This window comes from Harpia harpyja, chromosome 6 (genome assembly GCF_026419915.1).
Source record: "Harpia harpyja isolate bHarHar1 chromosome 6, bHarHar1 primary haplotype, whole genome shotgun sequence".
NCBI classification, from domain to species: domain Eukaryota; kingdom Metazoa; phylum Chordata; class Aves; order Accipitriformes; family Accipitridae; genus Harpia; species Harpia harpyja.
In genome coordinates, this window is record NC_068945.1 from 7879877 (window position 1) to 7892961 (window position 13085).

At 42.1% G+C, this 13085-nt stretch overlaps 1 protein-coding gene across 1 annotated transcript; it reads right to left on the reverse strand.

Annotated features, from left to right (window-relative positions):
• Window positions 1-5831: 5831 nt before the first annotated feature.
• Window positions 5832-11507, reverse strand: LOC128143028 (natural killer cells antigen CD94-like). The gene is given in 7 exon segments (XM_052789860.1): window positions 5832-6359; window positions 7412-7519; window positions 8075-8225; window positions 8481-8579; window positions 9767-9811; window positions 9814-9852; window positions 10971-11507. Coding segments are annotated over 7 exon segments (672 nt in total). The 5' UTR covers window positions 11077-11507; the 3' UTR covers window positions 5832-6235.
• Between the last annotated feature and the right edge of the window lie 1578 nt (window positions 11508-13085).

Sequence of the window (13085 nt, forward strand, 5' to 3'; positions counted from 1 at the left end):
TGTTCTTGCCGCAAGATCCCAATACTCATAATTAGCAGAGAAAATAGATGTGTCTCTGATTTCATGTGGAGACAGAAGCTGCTGTCTTTAAACAGCAGGCCTTGCAAAATATACTGTCATTTTTGAAGTTGCAGAGCGACATGATATATGGAAAATGCTGCTAAATCACCTCTGCTAAGGACTGCTGAGAGAACAAGGAAGCAAGAAGAGAAGCACAATGATTTACTGAATATATCATAGTAAATGCAGCTGCATATTGGGTGTTTTGAGTGAAATATTTAAGTTTTCTGAGGTTTTCAGTTTTGTTTAAAATGAACGTTCATGTCCTAGACCTAAAATCAAAGTAAAAGCCATGAAATATGGTCAAGAGAGTTTTTTTCTGTGCACTTGGAATTCTGCAGACAGAGTCAGGATTTTGGGAACCTGCTTTTAAACCTATGCATTCAAGATTGTTTGGTCTAATCTTTTGCCCTCTCTCTAATCTTTGATTGTCTTTCCACCACCATCTCACCCTTAACCCTCTTGGATAAAAGAACTAGCTTTAATGCTAAAAAAAGAAGTCAAAAAGGAAACTTTACTCATCCTCCAGTTCTCTGGTTAGAGTCATGTGGGGATTTCTCCTTTTGCTAAATTAAGATTCCCATCCTGTAAATTTAGCAAAAAGAAACTTGTGATTTTACATTTGAAAACTAAAATGCAGCGCTTGTCTAAATGCTTCCAAAGAAGCCTATTTCTATTTCTGTTTCAGAAATTCAGAGTCAATGGTTTGCAATCACATTTATGCCTGCTATCCTGAAAACTGACCTACCCTCCCAGCTCCTCACCATTCTGGAAGCCCACCAGGACACTGAGCTGGAAGAAATGCTCACTCCTTCGGTAGAAGGGTTGCCCTTTTGCTCTGATTTGAAACAAAAATATTCAGAGTTGTGAAATATTCTTTGGCAGAGAAAGACCACATAAGTTTGATTAAACCATCAGCAGCAAAGCCAGTATTTCCTCATTATTCAGTATTTCCTGTATTTTATTCCTCTCTCATTCTTTAGATTTATTGGGCTTTTTTCAGAAGAACGTAACTAGTAACAGTGGGCACCTGAAACAAACAAACAGACTCAAGTGACATATGGAATTGGAGCACTCACTTGGAACACACTTAAATGCACAAGATGCACAGGTGGCCTTTGTGGGTAAAACACTTCCTGGAGATGGACAGTCAAATGACCACGCTGAAGTCATGTTTGTTGCTATTTATAATGTCAAATTAAGTTGAAGGCTTGTCATAGCACAAATTGTGGTGCAGATTTAATACGAATTGTGTACCTGGAAAGCAGTATTTTGTAGGGGAAAGTAAATAAATAATTAATATCAACTTGCCCATGTTATGATGGGAAGAGTCTTATGCACTTAAAAAAATCTGCATTTTGAAGCATAATTTTACAACCCAAGGAAAGGGAGCTTATATTCTGCTGTATATATATATATATAATATATTCTATATTTATATGTATATATTCTGCTATATTCTGCTGTATAAGTAAGACTGCATCACAAATATCACACATTCATAGACCAAGATGTGTCATTGTTGAATGTGGTGGCTCCAGTTGCACCCCTATGCAAAATGCGTATAGAAATATTCATCAAATTTCTAGTGGACATAATGTATTAAGTGTCACAAAAATACATCAAAACACTTTTTCCAATCTGTCCATTGAACTCAATTTTCCAACATGAAGTAAAGATCTCAGAGCCACTTTCAAGCTTGGAACAATAACAAGGGGATTTTTGTAATCATTGTTTCTACTAAAAAATGGCAAGCACTATTAAATTGAGCACCTCATTTGAACATGACCACATAGGTATTGCACAGAGATTTTATTCACTAGAGTCTAAAATTTGAGCTCTTGAAAAAAACGCAGAATGGTTGAGGTTGGAAGGGACTTCAGATCAGAGGGCTGGAACAGCTCTCCTGTGAGGAAAGACTGAGAGAGTTGGGGTTGTTCAGCCTGGAGAAGAGAAGGCTCCAGGGACACCTTATTGTGGCCTTTCAGTATATAAAGGGAGCTTATAAGAAAGACGGAGGGAGAGTTTTTACCAAGGCCTGTAGTGACAGGGCAAGAGGCAATGGTTTTAAACTAAAAGAGGGTTGATTTAGATTAGACACAAGAAAGCAATTTTATATGATGGGAGTGGTGAGACACTGGAACAGGTTGGCCAGAGAAGTTTTGGATGCCCCCTCCCTGGAAATGTTCAAGGTCAGGTTGGATGGGCTTTGAGCAACCTGGTCTAGTGAAGGATTCAGGGCAGGGGGGGTTGGACTAGGTGATCCTTAAAGGTCCTTTCCAGCCCAAACCATTCTGTGATTCTATGACCTCTGGAGGTCATCTGCTCCAACCCTGCTGCTCAAGCAGGGCCACCTAGAACCAGTTGTCCAAGACTATGTCCAGATCGCTTTTGACTAACTCCATGGAGGGAGACTCCACAACCTCTCTGGGCAAACAGTGCCAGTGTTTGGTGACCCTCACAGTAAAAAAGTGTTTCTTGATGTTCAGAGGGAACCACCTCTCTTTCAGTTTGTGCCTACTGCCCCTGGTCCTGTCACTGGGCACCACTGAAAAGAGCCTGGCTCCTTCCTCTTTGTACCCTCCCTTCAGGTACCCTACCCTCCCTTTATATACATTACTAAGTTCCCCTCCAAACCTTCTCTTCTCCAGGCTAGACCATCCCAGCTCTCTCAGCCTTTCCTCATACGAGAGATGCTTCAGTCCATTCATCATTTTCATGGCCCTTTATTGGACCCTCTCCAGTATGTCCATGTCTCTGTTGTACTGGGGAGCCCAACACTGGACCCAGCACTCCAGGTGTGATCTCACCAGTGCTGAGCAGAGGGGAAGGATCACCTCCCTTGACGTGCTGGCAACGCTCCTCCTAATGCAGCCCAGGATACCATAAGCCTTCTTTGCCACAAGGGCATACTGTTGGCTCATGGTCAATTTGGTGTCCACCAGAACCCCAGGTCCTTTTCTGTAAAGCTGCTTTCCAGCTGGTCAGCCACCAGCATGTACTGGTGCATGGGATTGTTCCTCTCCAGTTGCAGGACTTTGCAATTCTCCTTACTGAAATTAATGAGGTTCCTGTCAGCCCATTTCTCCAGCCTGTTGCGGTTTCTCTGGATGGCAGCACAATCGTCTGGTGTATCAGCCACTCCTCCCAGTTTTGTGTCATTAGCAAACTCTGCCCTATCATCCAGATCATTAATGAAGATGTTGAACCAGGTCAGATCCAGTGTTGCCCCCTGGGGTACACCGCTAGTGACTGGCCTCCAGCTGTAGACTTCGTGTCACTGATCACCACCCTCTGGGTCCAGCTGTTCAGCCAGTTTTCAATCCACCTCACTGTCTGCTCATCCAGCCTGTACATCAACAGCTTCTCTATGAGGATCTTATGGGAGAAAGTGTTGAAAGCCTTAGTTCACTGTTCTCTCCCTGTCTACCAAGCCAATCATCTCATCATAAAAGGTTATCAGGTTGGTCAAGTACGACTTCCCCTTGGTGAATCCATGCTGGCTACTCCAAATCACCTTCTTTTCCTTCATTTGCCTGGAAATGGTTTCCAGAATTAGTTGCTCCATCAGGTTCCTAGGGATTGAAGTGAGGTTGACCGGCCTGTAGTTCCCTGGGTCCTCCTTCCTGCCCTTATTGAAGGTAGGAGTGACATTTGCTTTCTTCCAGTCCTTGGGCACTTCTCCCAGTTGCTGTGATCAATCAACGAGTATCAAGAGTTGCCTTGCAATGACATTCGCCAGCTACCTCAGCACTCGTGGGTGCATCTCATCAGGGGCCATGGACTTATTTATGCATGTCCAGCTTGCTTAAGTATTCCCTGACCTCATCCTCTTCCACCATGGATACATTTTCCTGGCTCCAGACTTTTCCCTGGTCTCTGGGGCCTGGGATTCCTGAAGACCAGTCTTGCTAGTAAAGACCGAGGCCAAGGTGCATTCAGTACCTCAGCCTTTTCCAGGTCCTGTGTCACCAGGTCCCTGGTCTCATTCAGCAGTGGGACCACATTTTCCTTAGTCTTCCTTTTGTCATCCATGTACCTGTAGAAGCCCTCCTTGTTGCCTTTGACACCCCTCAGCAGATTCAATTCCTTTTGGGCTTTGGCTTCCCTAACCTCATCCCTGCATGCTCAGACAGCGTCTCTGTGTTCCTTCCAGGTTACCCGTCTCTGTTTCCACTCTCTTTATGCTTCCTATTTGTGTTTGAGTTTTGCCAGGATCAGCTTGTTCACCCACGTAGGCCTCCTGGCATTCCTGCCTGATTTCCTACTCATTGGGATGGGCCGCTTTGAGCTTGGAGGAGGTAATTCTTGAATATTAACCAGCTTTCTTGGGCCCCTCTTTCCTCCAGGGTCTTATCCCATGGGACTTTTCTGAGCAGATCTTTGAAGAGGCCGAAGTCTGCTCTCCTGAAGTCCAGGGTTGTGACTTTGCTTTTTACCTGCCCCCCCCCCCCCCACGCCCCCCCCTGGGATCCTGAACAAGGTACATTTACTTAGATTTAGAAAATCATCCATTCCAAAAGACAGTTAATATATAATACCGAAAAAATTTTGTTTCCAATACATTGGAAAATTCAGTTTCCCATTCAGTAATTAATACTTTTCTGAATACCATCACAGCATTCCAGCTAGCAGTGCAACCATTCATGCCACATTCATTCAATGTGCAGCCATTCATGCCACGTATCCATCCTTTCATATGATGAGAAGCATTAGGTAAAGAGATGGATATATTCTATGTTAGCTGATGACTCATGGCCTTCAGATGGTGTTCTTGGAAAAATCCAAACATTATTCTCATTCTCCCTGCATAACTGCAATGATGATTATGATAATAGCATACTGTTTATTAAAGCTCATTTAACACTGACTTCTGGGCATTCTTGGAAGAATATCTTATTGCATGTAAATGAAAAGCATCATTATCTGGAAGTAAAATTTGAACATATCTAAAATTCATATACTATCCCAGTCAAGAAGAGGATGAGGATGCCAAGTGATGCTTCACTGCCAAGCCGTGAACAAGGGAGCGACATGTCTTTGAGTAGGAAAGTAGAGGAGAGCTTGCCTTGGAGTTTTAGAGGAATATAGAATAACTGAAAGTGAGTGTGCTGAAGACAGGGCTGGAAATAGTTAAGAGTTATTGGAGGTTGACGTGCGGAAAACAGACTCCACAATCAGTGAGATTGTAAAGTAGGTATGTTCATTCAGCGCTGGGCAGCACAGGGGTTAGTCCCACCAAAGTTGTGCGCGCCCGACTCGGCAGTTTGTCTCAAGTTTATACAGTCAAGTGTTACATATTCACAATACGCCTATACATATGCATGACCTATCCCCGCTTCATATTAAAATTAGCTCTGAGAGGTCATTTCCATAGTCTCCTCTCAACTGCGCTTGCGCAGTGCCTCTTTATGGTGGTCGTCTGGTGGTCGCAGAGATGAAGATAGGTGACTCCTCTTCGTCACCGCTAGTAACCTTTTTTCTTGCGCAGGCTCAGTGGTTTCTTGGTGTTCACCCAAGCCGCAAGACCAGTCTTAGCTGGCTCTTGGGGCCTGCTCCTGCTTGTTATCAGGAACTGTCTCTGCCTCATTGGCTGGTTCTTAGGACCAGCTCTTCTTATCAAAGACTGTCTCTGCCTCAGCTAATTTCAACAATGTAAGCGCTAAACATCATCTCTCATCCCCCTTTATTATGTCTACTGAGATTCTTTTGACTCCCCTTGTCTCAATATCTTTACAATTAGAAGTGAGAGAAGACTTGTCATCTGAGTAAGGTCAAATGGACTAAAGAGAGAGCCTTGGTAGAAATGAATATACATGATATTCCAATCAGAGTGACAAGAAGTGGTCCCACAGGCCTTCACACTTCCGATTTCTTTGGCTGTAAGTAATGCTTAAGATTGTCAGCATTGCTAAGGTAGAGGTTTCTTAACTAGAACAATAGACGAACATCTTGTCTCTGATTTGTAGATATTTGTTATGGCTGGTTCTTTTTATCTGCAAAGCCTTTCTGTCTCTTCTCCATTTTCGTGTTTGTGTGAATACACTAGGAAGAAAGGATGGACTCTGCTCTGAATTTGTATTAAACGTTGTTTTACACCCCCTTCTTTGAAAAATCTGAACATCAAAATCTTCTTCATATGCTTCCAGTTCTTTTTCTGCTGATGATAATATTTTTAGATTAGCTGGACTGCTGCCTTTTCACAGATCCAGGGATATTTCTCATAACAATTCTCACTGTAAACTCTTGACTTACAATAAAACAGGTATGCACAGTTTTGCTTAGAGGACAAATCAATCCTAGAAAAAAACCCCACACCATCTTGTTAAAAACTCTCACTTACAAATTTAAAAAAGAAACATAAAGGTCCTTTGGACAAACATACATTATTGCAAAAGTTGCTTAGTAATTTTAAGGTTTATGAAAGTTTATACAAAATACTGAAGAACATAACAGCTCATATAATTCAAGTCTGAAGGATCATTCTCCCGCCTGCCTTCAGCTCAAAGATGTAAAAAAGAAAGCCTACATATGGAGCACCATAAAAACAGAAAATAGCACTAGTTCCTCACCAGTGGTTATGTCAGTCCAAGCATTGCTTTATGTAGTGGTAATTTGGGTCTGGAAACTGAAAGGCAGTGGTCTGCCTGAACAGAAGCCAGATCATTCTACGCAGTGTCTACTAGCTGCGGGAAATGTGTTTGCAAGACAAAATGAGCATGTGTTTCCAAGGAGGCACTGGAGAATCTTCACTCGAAGAAGGTTCTCCAGACCCTGAAGAGGACTCTCATATTACTGCATACAGTGATCACTTCACACAGAACAGAATGGGAATTCAATTTTTTTTTCCCCACGGTTAGTAAAGGAGAAACACCAAGTAAGCTGAGAGTTTACAGAAAAAGTAAACAGGTTCTTTCCACCGAATGTTGACTATTTTTGTGTAATAAAGGTTTCAGAGTGAATTAGGGATAATTGTGGCTGAGTAGAAGAGGCAGGTGCAGGCAGGCTTTGCAGGAGGTACGCTGTCTTGAAGGAAGTGTGGGTTGTTTCTTATAGAGTCATGGGATGTTTCATAAAGTGAATGGGTTTAAATAGTGAGAGCAGTAACTGGTTGCACAGGTTTGTTGACTCCTTCTTCTGCTCATACTTCCAGTTTTCTGATACTCTTTCTCTATTTCAGGGACTCCACACCTGAAAGAGTATTTTAACTCCAAATACATCTGCGGCTGTATTCTGCCTTGAAGCTTTGCCATTAATGGGGTTTTGGTTTCCTCCTCCTTCAGTGCACAGGGAGGATATTGTGCAAGAAGAGATTAAAAAAACACCAACTGTTTAAGTTCAGAAAACTTACCAGTCTATTCTCTTTGTAGAAAGTTTCGTATCATCTATCCAAGACCAGCTACCAACTCCGTATGATAATCCAATCCAATAAGATTGTTTTTGTGATATTTGAGATATTCTAATCTATAAAAAAATGCAAAACCTTTATCACCAAGGAGCTTGTGGGTATTTTTTTGCTGTACCTAAACAACTACTGTTGAGAGAGGAGGTGATCAAGAAAGAACCAAAGGAGGTAATTTGGCAATGACTTTCTGAACTCCTCAGCAAGCCCTCATAACAGTTTCCAAGAGACAACATCTCTGTTTGGCATGCAGACAGGAATATTTTGTGTCTGGCATCTCTACTAAATGTAAGACCGGGGCAACAATTCTTTTTAGAACCCTATCTTTCAGAGTGTTCAAAGAAATTTCCTGAATGAAAGACTCATTGCTTATAACTTTCACAGGATCCTTGACACTCATGTCCACTGTTTGGCTGAATAATAGCCTGTGTTGCTAGCTACCTCATCATTACACATCTGTGGTTAGATGTTCTGCAGGCTGCATTGCATCTGACCTTGGGGACAGTACTTCCATTACTACGTAACATCAAGAGGTACTTGCTGGCTGGTGAGGAGTTTTGAATAGTTGATACCCCTGCAAAGAAATACCAGTATGATTGGAATCATAGCAACTTGCTTTTCCTTTTCAGTGTAAGAAGGGTGGCATTCCGGGAGAAGCAAAAGTCTTCACTTTCCTGCCATGTGGCCTCCTTTTCTGAAATGTAGAAACAGGTGTCACCTCCAACCCATTTCCAGTTTACAGGGCAGAGTGAACATGCAGGTCCTAGAACAGAAGGAAACCATCAGTCCCTTATAAATAGCCAAAGGAAGAGTAGAGGAGTCTACACCCATAGGTGTGGAAAGTCAAAGTTATGCAGAGCTGAAATGTATATGGCACATTATGGGTCACATCTACACCCATTCTTTTTTTTTTTTTAAACTCATTATTTAATCTGATATAGCACATAACACCATTGTTTAATCAGATATAAGGCCTAACACATAGATTTCAGGCTTTGTGAGCCATAGTTCTACTTACTATTGTTCTTGCTGTTTGCATCACCCATCAAGCACAATCTCTCCTTTAGTCCTTGCAGGTTTTCATTATGTCCCACAGGTGCCTTAGAACCTCTGAGACCTGGAGTTTATAAAGATATTCTTCATGAGACAAAAAAGCTGTGACGATGCTACTGCATGATACATGCTTCATGATATATTGCAAATTCACTTTTTGCAACAGTGTGCTCACATGCAACTCTGACGCTACAGTGTCACATATTGTGAGGAGATTAGCAGATGACAAAATGATGGATAAAGAGATTTCCAAATTTTAAATGCAGTTTAATCACCGTGCCATTGCAGGCCACTTGGTAACCTAATAAAAGACTAAAATAATGCAAAAAAATATGCTTAGAAGGACTGTCTTGAACTAATCAGGTTGATCTTAAAGGAAGTTCTATAAGGCTTTGAAAAAACCTAAAATACTAAACATATTTCAGGTTGAAAAAAACTTTTATCTTAAAGGCTGGTAAAACTTCTCTGAAGAAAGTGGGGAGCGTTTTTTAATAGATCTTCCTCAACAGTATTTAGATACTGGCTTTTGGTAGCAACGGCTCAGAATGACTATGTTCAGGCTCTGTGGTAGAAAGTATTGGTACAGTCATGTCACACATGATAAGAGCTAATATAAATACGAGAGTCTTTAGTCTCTTGCACATCTCAGGTAAACTGGGATGACTGAGTGAAACAGACACAAAAAGTGAGATTTCCTCATTAATCTGAGTGCTAGAAGTATGTCCATTTTAAAAATACTAGTATGAACTAATTTAAGACAGTAGTCTGCAAACATGAAAGCTTAATCTACAAACATGAAAGGCTTATCAAAGGAATGAGACAAGAACTGCTATTCCAGTAGTGTAGAGAGACTTGAACAACAGGAAAAGAGGAGAAGGGAGGCAACAGACTGATTTATGAAAGTCAACGTTAGAATTTTATAATTGAATTTGAATTAGCAAATAAATGAGTAATAGACGGATGAAGACAGAATCCATTCCTTCCACTCTTTCCAGAATATATCATCTTGACTTCTATATTCTTGCTCTGGGCACAGGTCCAGACTTAAAAAAATTGCTTCCCTCAAAGCCTTATGTGCACCAAGCTGCAGAGTGTTCATTGCAGGCAATTAGGAGGAGAGGAAAGGACAGTATATGTGGGGAGGATGGACTATGACTGTCCTCGTTGCAGTCAGCCTGCCACCTTTCTTCAATGCAGTTATTCCCAAGGTGTTCATATGAATAAAGGAACACAGTATATTTCAGCACTTACCTAGGACTATCATTCCTATGGTGAGGGCCAGGCACAGTGCAAAGTGAAGATAGCTGGCCACCATACAGCAAAGGGAAGAGAGCGTCCTGGGAGAAACCAACAATTTATCTGAGGGCAGGCACCCTGTTCAGGAGCACTCCCAACCCTCCACGAAGAGCCATCCGGTGATTCTTGAAAGAGTTCGTCCTCCGGGCTGTATTATATTTTAAGGATCAACCCAAATGCAAGTTGAGAAGATGTGGTGCCTCTGTTAAAGAAGTCTGTTTGAAAGGAGACACTGGACATAGTTTAAATGGGACAGGCAGGGGATTCCTTGCCTTTGACAAATGATGAACTATGAAACATTGTAGTGATCCTATGAGTTAGAAGTAGGTGATGCTCCTGTTCTCCTTTGCCAGTACTGTATTACTCTGCTCTGTCAGAACAGAATAAGGAAGTGTTTGCCTATCATCTTACACTTTGCATAAATCCTTCCTGCTCTCAGGGCATGCAGTGCTCAGGCTATGTGCCAGCTCCAGGCTGAAGCCCAGTTCAGGAAATTCTGGAGTCCAAAATATCCACTGAGGTTTCCCTGGATTTAAAAGTTCCTGAGAGTTACCATCACCAAACAGTCATGGCAATGCAGTATGATGGACCTTTCAGATGAAGAAATATTTAACTCAAGGCTGGATGCCCTCTTGAAGTACATGGCTTAGCTCAACCGGAGCTGTGGGACTTGCAGAAGGGAAATGACATGACCTATTCATTCAGGCCCGGTGCTGCCTTATCCCTTCTGGCCTTAAAGGCTATGAATCTTAAGCATTTTCTGAAAAATTGAGGTCCAGAGGGCAAAACATGAAAGTTTTTTTCCTATTAGAGACAGATTGTCCTGTCTCTATAGCCATTTCCTGTAATAATAAATAAACAATAAATAAAACTAACCACATTAAAGCTGATTCCTACATTCCAGCATTTAATCCTGAAGCCACCTGTCTTTTCCTACAGAAATTTAGGGCAAGTAATGGCAGTAGTTCCACTCTATGCATTTTCACATTCATGCATGCTGAGTTTTGTCAGATGAAACAATATAAATAGTGTATTAAACCTAGAGCATTAAACCTATAAGTACATATTTTCCTTATTTACTGAGCTGGATGAGAGAGACTGTTCCTATTGTCATTGTCTACCATAGCACAGAAAGTTCAAAGAGAAGTGTCAGTCGTACCTTTGTTGATGTTCAGGGACATGTAGTGTCTGGCTGGATGCTGTGGCAGGTGATTTGAGTACCCATCCTCTTCCTCTGTATTCCTATGCATTATCTGAGAACTCATTTGTGGTTCAGTAACGATCCTCTTAAAAGACAGACTGAATGATTTGTGAAGGAGAAGCAAAAAAAAGCAGAAAGGGGCAGGGGATAGACGAATGAGTCACACTCCAAATGCCCTAAGGCAAGATATTTGTATTCAAGTGTTATGTGTGACTCCTCCTTTTCCTCCCTCAGGGGAAGAACTCCTCGCTTCCCACCCATCACATCTCAGCCTGGGTCTGAGACACATAGGGATGACATGAGTCCCAGTAAATGTATGGCCTGGTAGTTCTGCTCTTGTCCACTTAACCTTCCCATGACTTAATCTCCTTTGAACTTTCCACATTTTAAAACAGAACAAACACCTTTGATTCATCTCAGAAGCAGACTAACTTCAGCTCTGTGCCTTTTTCGTTGTTCAGTGTCAGGGGTTAAAAACCTAGGTGCCTATATTCAATTGAGAGAAAAGTTCACAGCTGCAAATGGCTGCTGAAGCTATTTAGTCAGGCAGAGGAGGCAGAAGTGCTGTGCAGAGTCTAATGTCACTTTCTTGGAGGGAGAAGTGGGAAATCAGTGTGGGAAAAAAGACACAGACAGGATTTAACTAAAGAGAAGTGAGCCCTTGTGGCAAAGGCTAATCGCATGCTGGACTGACCTAGCAAGAGTGTAGCTAACAGGGTGAAGGAGGTGATGATTTTCTTCTCTCCATCACTTCTGAGTATGCAGCTGGAGTACTATGTCCAGCTTTGGCCTCCCCAGTAAAAAAAAAAAAAAAAAAAAATCCCATAAAACACAGAAATACTAAAACTGGTCAAGGGGAGAGCCACAAAGATGCTTAGGAGCTGGAGCACTTGATTTGCAGGGACAAACTGTCAACTGGATTTGTTCAGCCTGGAGAAGAGAAAGCTAAGGAGAATCCAGTTGCAGTCTTTTACTGCGTAAAGGGGCTATGGAGAAGACAGAGCCAGTTTCTCAGAGGTAGACAGTAAAAGGACAAGAAGCAATGATCATAAGTTGTGGGTAGGGTGGTCAAATATTGGAAGACGTGCCCAGAGAAGGTGTGTCATCTCCATCCTTGGAGATTTTCTGAACTTCACTGGACTGATCTGATCTAGCTTTGAAATTAGATCTGCTGAGCCAGAGTTTGGACCAGATGGACTTCAGAGGTCCCTTCCAAATCAAATCTTTCCATGGCTCTGTGATCTATGACTATGAAGGGAAGACTCACTATGATTTTTAGGGGAGAACGCCCAAGGGGACAATAGTAGATCACCTGAAATAACATCATCTGTTCCCCTTTTTTGTAACTTGGGGAGAAAAATTTAGAAAGTGAGAAACAGACTGAATACTACTTTCTTTAGTAATTCGAATTCTCTGCACCATCCAACTACAGTAGGAGCCCCTTTTTCTTTTGCAAAGCTTGGCTCACAGCCTGCTGGCCCTTCTGCACAGTGCTGTGCACTCTTGCCTTTTTCCTCTGGAAGTTCCCCTACCAGGAGAACATAGGATGTATTAAAGTCACGATGTCAAGAGAGAAGGTTCTGAAAGGCGTGCACCTCACCTGCTGCCTCAGATGTTTCAGATGAGTAGAGGTTTATTTAATTTAACACAAAACAAATACAAAACCTGACCAAGTGAAGGCAGGGACAGAGTGAAGGACCATGCTCCATGGACAAAATGATACCAGTTGAAAGATCCTGTTAAGGACAGAAGAGACTGTGGGAAAGACCAGGCAGGCTTAGAGCGATGTGAGTCTGTAGGGTGACAGTGAGATTGTGTAACTGGAAGCCTGTCAGTAGAGATGCATGAGCCAGAGCTGAGACCTGTCTCAAGGAGTCTGGGCACTCCCAAGGAAAATTTCATGGCAGAACCATGGTGTCTTAAGTCTCAGGACTTACGTCTTAAGTGCTATTGTTTGAAAGGAACCTCTGGAAGTCTTGTCGTTCAACCTCCTGTTCAAAGCTGGGGCAGCTTTGAACTCTGATGAAGTTGCTCAAGGAATTGTCCGGTCAAGTTCACACAGTCTCCAAGGAT